The 19236-nt window shown below is 35.8% G+C and overlaps 1 protein-coding gene across 1 annotated transcript; it reads left to right on the top strand.

Annotated features, from left to right (window-relative positions):
* The first annotated feature begins 4534 nt into the window (after positions 1–4534).
* On the top strand, positions 4535–19058 carry LOC117324236. The gene is given in 15 exon segments (XM_033879991.1): positions 4535–4649; positions 4651–4770; positions 5593–5733; positions 6004–6139; positions 6479–6640; positions 7018–7160; positions 7691–7852; positions 8067–8107; positions 9757–9876; positions 10332–10445; positions 10597–10710; positions 11317–11430; positions 11565–11678; positions 17379–17512; positions 17646–19058. Coding segments are annotated over 15 exon segments (2115 nt in total). The 5' UTR covers positions 4535–4548; the 3' UTR covers positions 18045–19058.
* The last annotated feature ends 178 nt before the right edge of the window (positions 19059–19236 follow it).

The raw sequence follows: 19236 nt of genomic DNA on the forward strand, positions 1-19236 counted from the left end.
AAATAGACATGAAACGGGGACATTCTTTGTTTTTGAAAACTACTATGAAGGCAATCATATTCTAGCGATTTTCGCGCGGGAGCATTGCGATTAATTATGATTCGTGATAATTACGCATTATATCCAATGGTTTCTTCTCCTTTCTCCCACTGTTTGAGGATCAAAATAATTATGTAAACACTTGAGAACAATAGCACACCAATTATAGTCTGTTCTGGGAATGTGCATTTTCAAGAATTTATTCTAGTTAAGTCGAATGTCATATTTCGGTATTGTCTGTATTTTTTATTTCATTTATTTATTTTTTGTTTTGAAAAAAATATACTCCAACTTCCATCAATTAAGTTTCAATTTCATAGCATAATGCAAAACTTCTGAATCATATGCAAATTGTTATTAGGAGAAAGAAAAATAGTATATTACAATACGTGCATGTATACAGAGAATACACTAGCATAGAACATTTACAATAATCAGCAAAATGCATTTAACGTGATCTGTACCTGAAATGAAAATACTAATTTAAGTAAAAACATACTTGATATATTTAGTGCTTTACCTAGGCTGATCAAAATTTAAATGAAACACAAATATCAAATAGTGATTGTTAATTAATAGTGAATATTTACATTATATAAGGAATACCTGGTACACGCATACATGTATACACTTAGCATTGTACAATAGATAAAGTGTTCTGGTACTTTGATATACATTGTTATTACTCAAAATGGGGGAACTGGGAAATCAGTGGTATCAGACACATAGGTAAGGTACATCTCTAGTAGGTGCGTTCTCTAAGGTTTATCTTCACACAGTAGAGGTATCCATTGTAGGCGATACTCTGTCAAACAAACTTCAACGAAGAAATTTACCACGAATCTGTGCATTTGCCATGTTGTTGGTTGACAGGGAATATTGATAACATAGCCCTCCCAGGTCCTTATATACTTACAAATCAAACAGCTTAGACACTGTTCTCAATAATTTAACCCAGCCACCAGCATCAATTTAAGTAACCAACAAACCATCAAGTTGTAAAATGTATTTAATAAATTAAGTTAGTTATATAAATAGTACCAAGGATAAATACCGTTGATATCAAGCCATGTTGAATGCTGATAAGGTTATCGGATAGAAAATAATACATTAATTGATTAAATTGTATCAAATGTATACGTATAAAAGTATTTATGATCACTTAGGTTTGATTTAATCATATCAACTAAATTACTTCTTTCAAAATAATGACCTTACATGATTTTTCTTTCACATTTTTTAATCATATATATACGTTTTGTGTTATAGCTGTCTTTTGCAAGTCTACCTGATATACATAGGATATGTTATGTAAAAACTGGTTAAATATTGATGAAATGAGATGAATTCAAAGTTCGTGTAAAATAGAGGTAAAAACCAAGTAATGTGGGAGAATACAGGTAAAATCTAGGTAATGTTGGAGAATACAGGTAAAATCTAGGTAAGGTATATAAGAAGCAGAATATGACTGTAACAACATGCCTGTTCCTATATGTTATTTTCAAAAATAGTGAGAAAAGAGAACACACCATATTTAGTATACATTTGTCCATGTAGTTACAAAGCAATTAATGTATACAAGTCTCGTACAGATCACATTCGTAGCACTTCGTGTAAATTGTCGCGTGTTCCGAATGCTTTCAACAACATTCAGCTAATCGTTATCGTTTTACTATGTGTCGCCAGTAGTTTGACTAAAACCAACCAAATTAAGAAATGGCAAGGAATCAGCAAACACGAGGTGACCGACAGAAGCGGTGATCTTCATGGAGAATAAAGCAGATTCACTGTGGACCCAAACAATAAAACAGGTGTTGGCCTGTCTCAGAGTTACATATCGTACACGTTGTTAATGGGCATCACTTTGATAAGTTATTTCGAGAAACAATGGAAAACATAATTAATTAGCAATGCAACATTAAAAACACATCAAAAGGCTATTTTGAAGCACTCACTGGCTGTTTTGAACATGCAGCAAACTCGAATGACAACATATACTGTTACCTTAGATTGTGTGTTGAAGTCATATCAACAATCATCCAACCGTCGACTAGTCAGCTCAGAAAACCAGAGAGTACAACATATTGAATAGATATGATTCAAACATTATGTTATTGGTCAAGTATATATTTTATGATAAAGCTTAGTGAAATATATCTTCGATCTTCACAGCAGAAAGAGAGAAAGTTGATTTTTTTTCAAATAAAAAAATCATCGCCCATGTCACATTCGAATAGTTCAATAACGGTGCCCATATAATATATTACACATTATGGTACTGTACGTTACAGAAAAAAAAACGCGTGATATAAGCTTGTGATCTATAAATGCCTTTGACGTGTTGTACCATTGCCAATCTTATATCAATATATTAATGTCGACCAATTGCACGTCCAAATAACCAGGATGTATGCTCCGATTGGATACTGTTATCAGAAGTGAATATGGTTCGATTATTTACATATCATATATGGCTATTACTTCATGGGTATATATTAGAATTAAATTAAAAAATTCATGAACAGTACGAAAATATCAGTTTTCATGAACATTAGTTTTCTTGTCGACGAAACATAGTGTTAATAGGGTGATGTCTTGTTTTACTACGCGAGTCTTGCTGTGGCTGTCTTCTTTGTCAATATTGCATTATGTTGATGCAAATCATTTCCGCGGAGGAACTATAAGTTGGCAGCCGACTGGGAAAGGTTATGAGGTAGGTTTACCCGTTGATACAAGAAGTCATAACCATTTAAAAAATTAAAATAAATCACATGAAGACAAATTGTTTTCAAATTACAAATGAACATTTCCTATCATAATGAATTGCCGTTAGCGCAGTGGAAAGTAAACTCTCTTTGGGGCGCGATTCCCCAATTGGATATGAAATTAATCTCACCAAAAAACGTGGCTTAATCTGTGTAGAATGATTTTTGTTTCTTCTTTTGTATAGATGCGATTCTTTTTTCTTTCTTTTTTCTTTCTTTTTCTTTTGCTAATTTATTTACTTTTTGTTTGATATTGAAAACAACACAGAAAAAAGTCATATCAAATCAATATACACTGTACACTGTATATTACACTTTAATAGCATAATGTACACGAATCCACAGTTCGAATATCAGTCCGTAGTTACATTATAAAATAGGGTATAAAATACATGCAGTACTTTAAAGAATAAGTAGTATTTTATTTTGTCTTCGAGAAAACTGTTAAGTAGTCAGGATCATCACCATTTCTTATAATTAAAGTTAACAGTCTTCTCAATATCTGGCAAAAATGGCAATTAGAGTATCTTATATTATAACTTTGTATTTGTTCAATCTCAGTACGATATATGCAAACCTAATATGTTGGCATGTTGATTGTTTCCTGAAAGTCAGAAAGAAAAAAAATGATATACTGTATCAACACTAGACTGGCCACCAGACCCTAAGTTGTTTTGTTAAGAATTGTCAAGCTAAATTCTAATACTAGATTATCTGCCCCTAGTTTGAAACTTAGGATCAGAAATATCCTAGGGATCAAAATCATAAAGCTCAATTTTATTTATATATTTTAATATTCTAGAGACATGGGGCCAGTCTATATCAACACTAATGACGCCATAAGACAACGTGATGACGGGTATTATTAAAGAAAACATATTGTGTGACCATTAACATGTCCTTTACCGTTCAACAACTAAAGCAAAGTAAACATAATTATTTTACAAAATTACGAAACAGATTATATTAACTTATGTTAACCAGGCTTGTTGGCTCGAGTGGAAGGACACGAGAGTCTTATAGTAGGGACACAACTCGTCCTCAGCTGTTCCAGCGCGGTACAGCCTGCGTAAAATTGCATGATGCCTAAAGCAATATAGAAAAGAATATCCATTGTTGCATACATGTATTTACATATTTCGCTATTTATTCTGACTGAACTTAGGTTTTCGGTCTTTGCCTATCATCTTTGAACCATATTCGACATCAATTAGGTGCTTACTACATCTAGAATAAAAGAAAATATTAAAATGTTTAAATCGAACTTAATCGTTAAACACGTTATTTATCTCTTCTAAAAAATTTGAAGGTGAAGGACGTTTGCTTGGTTTATGCATAAATATGAAAGCTATGACCGATAATAACCTCACATGAACTAACAAGTCGTCAAATGGAGTGGAACTAAGCTTGCTCCATCATTTTGCTAATATTCTGTCACAAAATTAACAAAAGAATGTTGGCCTTAATTTGATAACATATAATGATTTCATATCTGTGCATTTTGTTTCACAATGGTTTATATTAATTTGTTTAAAAAAGATACTTCAAATAAGTTCAGAACATTTTATCACTATTTATGTTTGTTAGTTTCCGAATATTTTGTTGTCTCTTCAGTTCCTGGAGATATCTACAGCTATATAACTTGCATTACGTTGTTATACATGTACATGTATTTTATTACCATAAGTATTTTGTACGAAACTCACGTATTTAAATATACATAAAGGTAGAGTTTAAGTTCCGAATGGGTTGGACCTATGGAAATGGACCAGGATGTAACGAGACGAAGATTGGACAGCTTGTCACTGGGATGTCATCATCCTACTGGATGTGTGACAAGTGTTCACCTCAAAAATATCTCAAATCTGAACTACATATGTACCGGTGCTAGCAGGTCTGAGGACTGGGAGCAAGGGGAGCGGACATTCAAATACACCTTCTCGGGACCCGGGCCGTACACTGTGTCGTAAGTACATGTATATATCTTCTCGGCGACTGTACCACAAACGGTGTCGTAGACATATACCTTCCCGGGGCCTGGACCGTACAGGGTGTCGTAGACATATACCTTCCCGGGGCCTGGACCGTACACGGTGTTTGCAGATATATACCTTCCCGGGGCCTGGACCATACACGGTGTTGCAGATATATACCTTCCCGGGGCCTGAACCATATACGGTGTCTTACATATATATATATACCTTCCCGGGGCCTGGACCATACACGGTGTTGTAGATATATACCTTCCCGGGGCATCGACCATACACCGTGACGTAAGTTATATACAACTTCTCGCGTCTTGGACCATACACATTTTATCGTCGACAGCATTACCCTTCCGGCCTATCTGCAATCTGGGCTGCATTTATACTCATCTCTAGATAGGTGGGGCTCAAAACCACATTTTAGCACTTTAGATGAATTGGATTCGAATGCATAAATATAAGTGTCTCTTTGAAGATGGGATCATGGTTACATAGATACCGTTTCAAAGAGAGATCGACTGTACCTATCACCGAGACAGGTGACGTCACAAATTGATATAAGTGGCAAAACCATGACTTTTCCTGAATGTAATATCTTCACAAACAACATGCCGCTCCCAACTTTATTAAACTTCCGGTTGAGTTTATACTAGACAACAGATACGGAATCCGGGTACAAATTTCCGGATTTGCTACAATATATTGCATTGAATGAACTTATCAGAGTTGTTTCCCTTTAATTAAGGATGATTATTTGGCGAATTACAAATAATAGACAGTACATTGGTTTGGTCAATCCACAGATTCACAGGAGGTGCCTGGATGACACTAAGTTACGGCAGTACTTCCAACTGGAACATCTCTACGACGGTCGATATGAGGATACGGAGCGATACCAATCGGCCAAACCAGAGTCCGATCACGGCCAGTAAACCAATATATAAGTACGTTTTATCAACTTCATTTTTCTAAAGAAAATGTGTCCTATAATGCCAGTTCAGAGTTTTGTAGTAAGCCGCGTATAATTCCACCAACAGTGGATATTCTCGTCATATAAACGTATTAGTTGTTATGATGTGGTTAAGATCTTGTTCGCAAAACCATAAAAAAACTAAAGCAGCAACGTTCATAGACGCACAGACTACGGCTCGATAACGTTGGATATATGCATCATTAAAGCTTGATGTTTTGATGACAAGGAATATTGTTTGCAGAATGCAGAGTGACTGCTCACACAACTTGAAGATTCCCATGATAGACGCTGACGGCGATGACGTCAGATGTCGGTGGTCGCGAGGAGATGAGTGTGCCAGTGTATGCAAGGCACTCCCAGACGCCACCCTCGATCAGGTACATAACTGTATAACTTTATAAGTGCCGTCGTTTCTATTGTGACAACGTTTGTTAATATGACAATCTCATGAAGGAGATATGGCGATCTCCCTAACACCGACGTGAAAATGCGTAGAAACGCGTAGTTGGGAGTTAAATATGACCAAGTAATAAATCAAGTCACAAGTAAAGGTGCATGCTATAATGTGGAACATGCGTTTTTAAAATACTGATAACTATATGAACAGTAATTAAGTGATAATGAGCAGCACCTCCACCAGTAACAATGACATATTACTGTAATATTTAACTATTGTTTAAACCTTTGATTTATCTCCATATGTACTCGTTTTATAGGATACATGCACGATTCACTTCGATACAGACACGTCAAAACACTACATACAAGGGGGCTGGTACGCTGTGGCAATAACCGTGGAGGACTTTCCCACCACCAGTATCACGGTCGGGGGTGCTGCATTCGGTCCTACTCGGCCACTCTCCGTTGTACCTCTTCAGGTAAGATAGATGGACACTGATCATAAAGTAGTCTTCTCGATCTTACTCCTCGGCCACTCTCCATTGTACCTCTACAGGTAAGATAGATGGACACTGATCATAAAGAACTCTTCTTTACAGAAAATAAACCTTAGGTTAGCATGCAACTCATATATGGTTATAGGCAGTACATCAGTTATAAGAGATAAGGCAAAATCTCTGAGTCTTTTAATTTGAACTAAATAAATTATAACAATACCTAAATTCACTGTAAAATACTGTGCCTTTTTACTATACAATAATGTTTTGAATTATTAGTACCTCAAAAATGTCTGTTTTACAGAAAGTGTCTCAAAATAAAGCATTCGCATGTCATGCTCATTTGTTGGTTGTTACAGTTCCTGATCACAGCACCTCCTCTGAGCGGACCCTGTGCCGACAGACCTGTGTTTGTGGATCCAACACCATCAGAGGGTGACGTTATTCCGATCAAGGAAAGACAAAGTTTGAGTGTCAAAATCTACGCCTCCTCTTCATCTAGGTAGGCTCCAAACAGACAGCCATTGATTAAACATTAAACTGTCTTCTTTGGAAAGCTATTGTCCTATAACTCTCCCAAGATTGCAGTCAAATTGAATAACGCGCGGATTATTTTTTTCTGCAATCCCGTTCGAATTATGGGACACTAAATTTCCAAAGAGGGCAATTATATCACTACTCCAATGGGAATTGTCTGAGAATTATGATGTGATAACTTTCTCTTGATTTGGTAAGGTCATATAGTGACAGTGCAGAACAAATGGAAATATTTCGTTATAGTATCACTAATGTCTTTAGGAGTTATATCGTAATCAATATAGACAAAGCTAGATTAATAAAGAAGTTTATCGACTGAGGTTTCGGCATCAATATATAAATATTTCACCGAAAAGATTAAATGTACCTTGTAATTAACCATCGTTCGTTAGAGATTATACTTTATTCATGATAGCAAGAAATCTAATCAACTTCCTTTATACACATCCATGGACTTTAAAACAACTTTCAAATGTTTATTTGTACAATTCACAGAATAACCAACATTCAGTTGACAGCCCCGTCTGGCATATCCAAATCGTCTCTCTTGAAAGATCCCAGCAAACCAGGGGTATGGTATATCATAGTCACGTGGACGCCTACTTCCGCTCAGAAAGGAACACATATACTTTGTGCTATGGCAGACGACAATCAAGGGTAAGTGTCAGAGATATACTATCATTGATAAGTGATATGACAAAGCTCAGATCTTGTGACAGCATAACGATGAGTTTACCTACATGTATAATAGACGCGAAAAACATCTAACATTTAGAAATCAATTTAAGATTGTACAATGCAATATAAACAAGTGGTATTGTTTTCAACACTATGAATCATTATAACAAAATATTTGATATTTATTCCACAGAAAGACAAGCGACCCTAGGTGTGTGACACTCCTGGCGTGGGGTAAATATTCCATCACGAGGCTACTGGTAACGTCACGAAAACAGGTCTCATTGGAAGCGCGAAATTTAACTTTAGAATGCAATAACACTAATATGTTGAATATTTGAAAAATGAAACGGAAAATATAAGTATTCAACTGCCTTCTTCGTAAAGGAATTTTCATAAGATCGCAGATATATTGAACAACGCGCGTGTCAGCCATTCTATGAGGATTATAGGACAATAAATTCCAAAAGAAGGCAGTTTTATGTCTAAATATGCTAATACATAATGATCAAGCATGGATGTGGCTATCCACATCACAACTCGATGCATAAGTCAAAATTTCCAACATTCCTTCTTACCAAAGTCACTGGACTATGAATATTGATGATATTCTATAAATGAAGGATGTGTTGAGATTTCCACGAGATGATTTAACTACACACCATATTCCGTCAAAGTTGATCAACCGATCTAATCGCAAAAATATTTAAATATCTGGTCTGCACAACGCTGTATAATTATATACCTGTTTTGTTTATCATAAATCCGTTAACAACTCGGTTTAATTCTTTTGAAACGTGTAAGTATCGGTAAATATTGGAAGATGTTCGCATCCATATGCTTATTTACGATTTCCCATAATGACTATGAAACCAACAAATAAGAGAACTTCTATTCCGACCACTTCATTATAAGATTGTACTCACTACTAGTCTGATTACTTTATTTGTTTGATTGTTTGAACTTATCTTGTAAGGTGTACAAGATGCTATTTACATTGTTGTGTGTTGTATGTATTATTGCACACACTATGATGATAATGTAGTACGAGGTGTGGAAGTTGTCTATTTTGAGTGATAGAATGTATGTCATTAAATATCACCGTACGATTCTATTTGCCCCTGTTATATTCCTGTGTTGTGTATAGTGAACTGCGCATGTTATTATCATTCTATAATGTTTTTATGTCAAAGCGTGTATCACTTTGTAAGGATGTAAACCTGAGTGAGAAAGCATTTTCTTTTCTTTCTATGTTGTTTGAGATTTATGTGTATTTTGTGTTATTTCTATTGCTCTTCAAATTTGGAGGAAATAAAGAAATAATAATAATAATAATGGCTATGAAACCAATAAATAAGAGAACTTATATACCGACCACTTCATTATAAGACCTTATTACAAGGTAGATTCTATCAGATCAATATTGACCGATTCTATGGGTTTATTTATATTTACATTGAGTTGGTATATATTGCCTCAATAATTTTTGATACAGACACGCATGTCAATTCACCTTTACTACGTACATATAACGTTTGATCTGAACACGCATTACAAATAAAACAAAAGCTTAACGGCTCAGACTGCTTCTGCATACTTGCAATTGATGTCGTCATAAAGATAGATATGCTAAATACTCTGGAATGTTGAAACGCTTAGAAGTGTGTGCGTTTAAATCAATACACATAAACACTGTAATGACGTTGAATGAGATATGTGACAGTTGACAATTGCTATCCTATTGACATAACAGTTTAATAATCCACTTCTACTCATAGGTAAGTCTGCACGTGCTTACTCGTAGGTCTGATTGATAATAGTATATTCAGTTTCATAATACTACTGATAGGTGTAAATATGTATGTAATTTCTTTTCCTGACAGACAGGGATCCGTGTCAATCTTACCCCTGTGTGAATAATGCTACCTGTTCAAGGGTAGGATTTACAGAGGATTTCAACTGCGCGTGTGTACCAGGATTTACGGGACGTCTGTGTGAAACAGGTACAACATTCTCATAATATATGTTTCACAGGTAGTTATGGTATATATCTTGCCATTCATTAATCTGTTTCACAGGTAATCAATTTATCATTTACTGGAAGGCTTTATAACCAGCTATACAGATATATTGTATGTAATCGTTGCCTTTTGTAGAGAGACAATCTTAAAATATAACATCATTCGTGTTCGACGTAACACAAACGGTCACGTGACCCGGTATGACTCTATGTGGTAATTTTTGCATTTGATATTTCAGAAATCAATATATATATATATATAAGATAATTGCAGTCAATTGATAAAATTCAGCTATGCTCTGTCATATACATAAGTATTATTAACTATTTTGTATCTTTCTGGTAGTAACGTCATTTGATTGATAAGGGTATTTACGGCTTAAGTTCGTGTAAAACTCAGATGACTGTTCACATAATTTAATATATGTCCCCTAACAGATATTGACGAGTGTCAAAGCAGTCCATGTAAGAACGCAGGTTATTGCCTGGACCAGATAGCGAGGTATGAGTGTCGCTGTGACGCCGGGTACACAGGAGTAAACTGTGAAATAGGTAAATATATTCGGCTTTACGTACACAATTTTAATAACATAAAAATCCTTTGACAATTTTAAATCAAACATCAGAAATAATGATGAAGTATGTAATATATGTTAAGCTTGTATCTCTTTTGTTATAACTTCTGTACTTAACTCGATTTCAGATATTAATGAATGTTTGAGTCAGCCGTGTCTAAATGGTGGATCCTGTGTCTACCATGTCAATTTGTTTACCTGTAACTGTAGTGCAGGCTACACCGGGGACCTGTGTGAAATTGGTAATATAAATATCTCTATCAATTACAGTAATACAATTATCAAATTGCAAAGTTATCTGTAAGATTGGTACCAACTGTATCAAGTAGTAATCAATGTTATATATGAAATGGCAGACAGTTTTCTTTTTTATGCAAACTATATTGATAACTATTTTGGTGAGTTTTCGAAATCGCCTGTTTCTAGTTAAACGGAGTATATGAAAATGTCTGGTGTTGTCATATGCAATGGTATGCCGAGGTGGTGTCAAATGAAATCCTATTTTTATACGAATGGCACATGCATTCAAATTGATGAATAATTTTATTACCCATTTCGTCATGTTGTGGATGCAATGGAAGGCGTAAGTTTGAGAGGACAGGGTTGATTCCTGAGTTTCCCTTTATTTAGCTGGTCCCCAAATCGTGATTACTGTTATATTGTCTTATTCTTCAATTATTTAAATACGTTTCCAAGTGTCCTTATTTGAACATCCCATTTCCCCTATGGTTAATATTGATCGCGATAAATACATAACCTATCTTCGTCGACAAACTCAAATTCAAAGTGGATACGAATAAGAAATTGAAGCATGTCTGTTAATGTATTGACAATACGTTTAATTTCAGAAATAGACGAATGCCTCAGTAACCCCTGTCAGAACAACGCTTCATGTGTTGATTTGTTGAACAAGTACTACTGCGCATGTGCAGACGGCTTCGTTGGTGCAAGATGTGAAATAGGTATCTATTTATTTCAATTGAATCGTCTTGTAAAAAATCATATTCGATCTCACACCGTCTTTACGATATTAATGATGATTTTCACGTAACGCATTTTGCTTAAACACTATCGCTGATGCCATGATTGTTTCCAGAACTGGACGAGTGTGTCAGCTCACCCTGCCTGATGAACGGGACCTGTATTGACCTCGTCAACGGGTACAAGTGCATTTGTCCGGGCGGCTGGACGGGGCAGTACTGTCAAACAGGTAATGTTGTTGGAACTGTTTGGATAATGTTTTCTATATCATAGCGCTAACACCACAAAGAAATGTTAGACCTATAAAGATACCTAGATATGCCATTGACAGAAACACCAAGACGTAATGGCACGGAACACCATATCCGTCATATATGGCATGAAAATAATATGTGGATTGATATTTTGTTCTGTTTTATGATTCTATTATATACTTTGATTTGTCCTTATATTATTCGATTTTATCATTGTATTATATGATATAATTTATATATATGGTTGTCCATGATTTGGTTTCATCAATATATGATATGATTGTATAGTTAAATAATTTGATTACATCAGTTTATCGTTGAATTATTTAGCTCTAAATTATATTGCACGCTTTCGTCATTGTATGATTTATTGTGATCGTTATGTTACTCGACATTGTATCATTATACTATTCCGTCATCATTTCATTCGCCAATATCATGATAGGATTGCAACCTATCATTATATTTTCGCACAACTTCGTTATATTATTGTAAAACGACAAGCGTTTTCGCGAATCCGAAGTAAACGGAACTTTCCACCGTTGTCACTTTCTGCCATGTTACTTCCGTCGTTTCTAAGAGAACTGCCGGCTAAGTATCATACGATTACACTGTGTTATTTAGCTACATTGTACTAACCGATATATATATATTACAGGGTACCCAAGGTAATTATTTTATGATCATTTCCAAGTAACCAATCTTCTAATGTTCGGCAAGTATTGACCACACTCCAGTCATATCTCTTTGCCACTTGTATCGGCCTCCTACTTGTAACAAATGTACTCACGCCATACATTATGTATATCATAGCAACTTCAAGTGTCAACAATGTCGGCCCAAAAAGGTAAAGCAGCATGAATGTAAACGTCATTGTATCTACTCTTTGTCACATATTCTCTTAATTAATCCAAAAGTCCATCCTTGAACAAACAGCGATGTCACTTCGGACTGCCCTTCATACATGTACATACCTAACCCTAATTTAGACAACCCAGCTGTTTTCATGTTTTGTTTTCACCATGCATACTGTACATTTTCCAAAACTTACTTCCACGACCTGAAGGGTTTGCGAATAGGTATCGCCTCCTTTAGATCCTCTTACCACAGATATCCATGTTCCATATGCAATTAAGTCTACAGGTGGAATCATAATACACACACGAACTGTGTTGGCCTAAACTCTGATATTCAACAATCAATCTCGTCCTCAATATGGATATGTCCTAATTGTTCTTAACCGAGCCACTCGTCTATAAAATGTATACCTTTTAAGTCATACACAAGTATGCGAATCTTGTCTTCCATAACACAGAACCACGACAAAAATATCGACACATCAAACACCACCTCAACACCACTGTCCACCTCTCCTGTAACAGATAGGATTAAACACACGAGCTCCACCAAACAAAAAATCTCACAAAAGTAATGCTAAACTCAGAATAATTTCTCTGAGTTTACAGTTACCGTATAAAACAAGATTTCTGACATTCAAAATCGTATTGATATTATTGACCCCGACATTTTTGTTGGATGTAATACTTGGATAAACCCAAGTTGTATCTGCTGGAATATTCCCTGCCAGTTTATATACCATGCATCGGAGACAGAAAAGATGGATACGAGGATGTACGAGTATTAGTAACTGTCAAAAACAATATTGACTACTCTGAGCTACACGTACCTACAATCACCCAACTCTGAAATAATCCTAGTAAAGCTGTCAAAAAACACAAAACACACAAAATTGTAATTTCAGCCTACATGTACATCTCCAGACAAAACTGACGGTAGTCTATTGCCAATCAGCTCTAAGTTGTTAACAAAGACCACGGCTCTGGTTAGCCGGGTATTTTAATCTTCCAGATGACAGACACTCTACTGGCGGCACATCCCATTAGCTCTTGGACCTTTGTTTTGACCTAGGCTTAAAACAGATGGTTGATACCCTGGATTTTTTCATGACAACCGACCCGAACTTTATAGACCGACAAATTAAACCTTTTAACAATAATCCCCCATCTCACGGCATGACATTCCATATCCAGTACACCGTACAAAACGTCGTCTCTTCGTCTGTTCCACTAATATCGTGTTACACTACTTTACATAACCAATTATTCATTAGTCCGTCATGGCAAATTTTATCAAATGAAATACCATTTAAAGTTATTTGTTCAATTATACTTTTCAAGTTAAACATTTGAAATGTGCATATTATGGACCATTAGTATCTGTTTGTATTTCATAATTCTTAAAAAAATGAATTATTAGATCTAATGGTAACAATTACTTCGGTCAAAAACATGATTTAAGAATATGATTAAATCAAACCTCTCATAACACTACGTTATATAACGTTGGCACCTCGGGTGTTTCTTCAGCTAACCGGGTATATAGCAGAGCGATATGCCTTTCCCTACTTCTTACTTGCTGTGCATATTTCTACAATACCCGATGGGTTCAGGATGGAACCGAATAATTTCTTCACAAGAAAACAACACGTTCTCTTTCCGCGAATTACTAGTATATTCAGCAATGTTTGTATCACTTAAAATTATTTTACTTTTTTTTTTAAACCAGCAAACGTTTGTATTTTGCTATTATTTTTTCTACGGTGTATCTGATCTGGGAAGACCACGAAAAGATTTTTTATTGGTGGCCATCAAAGAAAACAACTCATGAAATTGCTCTGTGAAGACTATATCACCATAGGGAAGGAAGATAGTTGTTAAGACCTCATATTTGTTAGCCCGCCTGTCCAAAATGACAGAGAGTTTATGCCGTACATGTACGTGGCATTCAATTGTCTGTCTGGTGTCAACTTGATTAGCAAGTTCCTCTCATTTATGCCCAAGAAACCCATGGTCATGACATTGGACCAGTAGGATACCAGGAATGGCTACCAAGTTTGTTTAACTGATTGACCTTGGTCTACATTCAAGGTCACAGGGGTCAAAAGTGTCCAACCTGTTAACGACTTCTCAATAACTAAACATCTTAACCAAATTTCATGTAAATCGGTCAATGAATAGAGTACTTTAAATTATCAGTTGAGAACTAATTTGAGGACGAACGGATGAACGGACAGAGTAATTAATGTGGACACGAACTGGGATACGGAGCCGTAATATTCAAACTGAACGTGTAATTGTAATAGTTAATAATTAAAATATGAAACAAATACATGTTTAAGGAAAATAACAAATACTTCAATATGAGCAATGAATTAATGCAACTACAATGTAGGTTTCAACTTATCAATATCGGGAGATTTTTTTTTATAAAATATTTTATGTTTCAAATATGATATCTCTATCACTTTAAATGTACAATGATTACATTGTCTTAATGCTGTTGTGGTATAATTATGAACAGCCGTAACTAGTGTGGTTTTGAAGAGACGTACCCCAATTATTATCACACAGCTAATTGACCACCCCCAGATGGTGACCTCCACGTGCCTCTCCCCAACCCTTGGATCCGCCCCTGCTAAAAAGTAAAATGATTGATGACTCTTTTGTAGCTGTGATAAAGTTTGTGTATTCGTTAGATTCTATACAAAACACAAATGATGTACATGTTTTAAAAACTTTTAAGGTACATTGTACATACATGTATATATTGGTAGATTGTTATTCGTGTCCCTGCATCGGTCTTCCTTCCGAGACCAACCAACAGAAAGCTTAATGGAAGGGATTTGACACATTATTTGAATCCGCAGTTTCAGACGTCTACGGTTTACATGACGTCACAGAACGGACGTAGAACGGATCTGATACAAAGCTGAAAATGTAATAAATTGTTGATATCAAATAACAAATTGATGAAACAAATCATATATTGGTGAAACCAAATCGTATTATGATGATATCGTACTATGATAAAATCTTATCATTTAATGATAAAATCACATCATATAATGATGAAATCAAATCACACATTGATTAAATCTTTTTATGTAATGAAAATGTTTATACATATATCATTTACTCCATACCTGGCAGCTATGGCGTTCCATAATGCATTGAGTTTCATTACGGAATAGCAACAAGAAACAAGATTTCCATAATGGGAGCATTTTCTTTTATAACTTATAGGAGTCGCGAGCAAACCAGTGAAATTAATTGAAGTATATTGTACCAATAAACAGCGTAGTTCGAAAGTTTTCCAGTAGAAAACGGCAGTCTTATTCTCATTGTACTTTTTCGGGTGCATAAATAGTTTTGTCAATAGTGACCTAGTTTAATAAATTCCAAATGCATTATCAGGTAGCTTCCATATCTCCTTGGACAATCTCTGTCGGTAGTTTCAATATCTCCTTGGACAATCTCTGTCGGTAGTTTCAATATCTCCTTGGACAATCTCTGTCGGTAGTTTCAATATCTCCTTGGACAACCTCTGTCGGTAGTTTCAATATCTCAGTGGACAGTCCCTGTCGATAGTTTCAATATATCTGGACGATCCTTGTCGATAGTTCCAATATTTAAGTGGAAAGTCTCTGTTGATAGTTTCAATATCTTAGGGGACAGTCCGTGTCGATAGTTTCAATATCTCAACTGACAATCCCTGTCGGAAGTTTCAATATCTCAGTGGAGAGTCCCTGTCGGTAGATTCAATATCTCAGTGGAGAGTCCCTGTCGGTAGTTTCAATATCTCAGTGGAGAGTCCCTGTCGGTAGTTTCGATATCTCAGTGGAGAGTCCCTGTCGGTAGTTTCAATATCTCAGTGGACAGTCCCTGTCGGTAGTTTCAATATCTCAGTGGACAGTCCCTGTCGATAGTTTCAATATCTCAGTGGACAATCTCTGTCGGTAGTTTCAATATCTCAGTGGCAGTCCGTGTCGATAGTTTCAATATCTCAGTGGACAGTCCGTGTCGATAGTTTCAATATCTCAGTGGACAGTCCCTGTCGATAGTTTCAAAATTAATATCTCAGTGGACAGTCCCTGTCGATAGTTTCAATATATCTGGACGATCCTTGTCAATAGTTCCAATATTTAAGTGGAAAGTCTCTGTTGATAGTTTCAATATCTTAGGGGACAGTCCGTGTGGATAGTTTCAATATCTCAACTGACAATCCCTGTCGGAAGTTTCAATATCTCAGTGGACAGTCCGTGTCGATAGTTTCAATATCTCAGTGGACAGTCCGTGTCGATAGTTTCAATATCTCAGTGGAGAGTCCCTGTCGGTAGTTTCAATATCTCAGTGGAGAGTCCCTGTCGGTAGTTTCAATATCTCAACTGACAGTTCGTGCCGGTAGTTCCAGTACCTCAATTGATAGTCCCTGTCGGTAGTTTCACAAAACGTGCATACAGGTGTGGGTGTGACCTTTCTCAACGTGTATTTCTAACAATGCCCTCTGCTTGATACGCAAGTCATCATTTGGGAGTTTTAATCAAAATTATCGACGGTAACATCAATGACATTTACTAAAACGACACTTGCAAACAGATGGGGAAAACTGTTTTTAATACAAATCATTTCTTACTCAACGAGTAACTTTCTTTAACATTGTCCTGGGTAGAATGGAGTCATATTCAAATGAGATTACTGCCAAGAGTTATAGAAATTCTTTAAAGTATTTACATATTAAAAAGATGTAACTTTACCGTCAGCCTGGTAACTAACTGACAGCCCGCTATGTACTACTATCATATTCTGTGTCTACAGGCCTTCCATCATGTGACTCTGCGCCCTGTTTACACGGCGGGACCTGTGAGAACGTCTTTCCGGACTTTGTTTGCCACTGTCCGACTCCATGGCAGGGAAAGATCTGCGAGTCCCGCCCGTTACCAATGGGCAAGGTAATTATCCTACACATACGTATAGAATTTTATATTTAAAGTAAGGAATGTTAAAATGTGAAATATACCTTCCTATCATTGCTATGTACCAATGCATTTACCAGAATATAAATACCATGTCTTATATACACAGAAATGCACAGGTTTGCAGTATACCGAGTGCGACTGCTTTATTAACTCCAAAGGGCAGAAACGGGAACAGAACTACAAGCTTGAGTTTGGACTTGGTGGAGCAGCTGTCGGTCTTGTAACCAGTTTGTTAGCTTATATCCTGTACCATTTCTGCCAGTGGATTGGGCCCAGTACCCTGTTCCATGGCCCAATCACGCACGTACATCCACTTTCGTCAGAGGAGAGGGTATCAACTAACACGAACAATGATCCTACACAATCAGCTAAGAAAGCGCCACTACCCTGTCGACCAATGTCGTCAGCGCCTTCAGGTTCCTCTTTCGAATTTCCTCCTACAAAATACAAAACCTCCACACCTTTCACCTCCGCCAGAGTAACCCTGGAGGAGACAGTTTCGTAATACATGTGTAGTTGGCAAAATAAAGCCATGACATGTTCTCGATGATAATTAACAACTTTTTAACGGAAATCCCGGAAAAAACAATTACTAGATCGGCCTTTAGTGACTAACAGTTTGTTAACATATTATATTATAATAATTAATAAGTATGTATGTAGGAAGCGGTATGTGTATGTATGTGCATGTTGAATCAGAAACATCCGGCGTGAAGTAAATTTATGTTAACAGTTGTTCCTTTATTTTTGATGATGGAGAAATAAAATTTATTGAACCTAAAATAATAATACAACACATAATTGTTGTTATTAAGGCATTTCAGCCAGACCATATCAGTAATGGAATTTGTAAGGAGAAAAAAGCCAATAGTATTAAAATTATGAAATAGTAACTACACATCTGTCGTTCTGGGATATCCATGAAGTAGTAAAATGATTCAAATGCCCATGTATATTTTAAATGTATTGCTTGTAAGCGTTAAGGTTGGCTTAGGGTAAAAACAACTTGAAATGCACATGCATGAATTTACTTGTAGTCTAAATACTAGGGTTTGATTATGTACATTTTTATCAGGCCTTGTTAGTCTCATAATTATACTGAAAGGGAAAAAAACGCACCTAGAAATTATCCAATTTACTAAGGGAAATAAAGAGATGCTATACATCTTGTAGAATGTAATATTGGTGCAATTGAAAGATAGAAAACCACTATGTCGTCTGTGAAATTTTCATGCATGTTCGCCAATAGAAATGCCTGTTGCAAATAAGATCAGATAATATTGCAAAGGCTTCCGTTCAACGTCAGATAAGGCAAATGTTTTACATATGTGTAAAAAGGACTAGACTTGCTTGGTGGTCAAAGAAACCATACTTATATATATGGTTTTGAGGTGTTGGTAGGTGATATATTTACATTTTTGCCATCATGAACTGAATTGGAAATATCAATTTCATTTGTTGGAAATGAGTAGATTTACATGTAAATGGTAAATATCGTTGATGAAGTTTCGTTTTCCAAGCCAGCATTCGTGTTTTATTTTGATTGGGTGTCATATAATCAGCTCCTCTTTTTAGAAACAATCTTGACGTCGATCCACGATCTAACTTAGACACTATCAACAACTTCGTATTTGGAAATCGTTACGGGATTTACTTTGATCAAATTAGATCCAGATCATCAACAGATGTTTAATATC

Source organism: Pecten maximus, chromosome 3, assembly GCF_902652985.1.
Source record: "Pecten maximus chromosome 3, xPecMax1.1, whole genome shotgun sequence".
In the NCBI taxonomy this organism is placed as follows: Eukaryota; Metazoa; Mollusca; class Bivalvia; order Pectinida; family Pectinidae; genus Pecten; species Pecten maximus.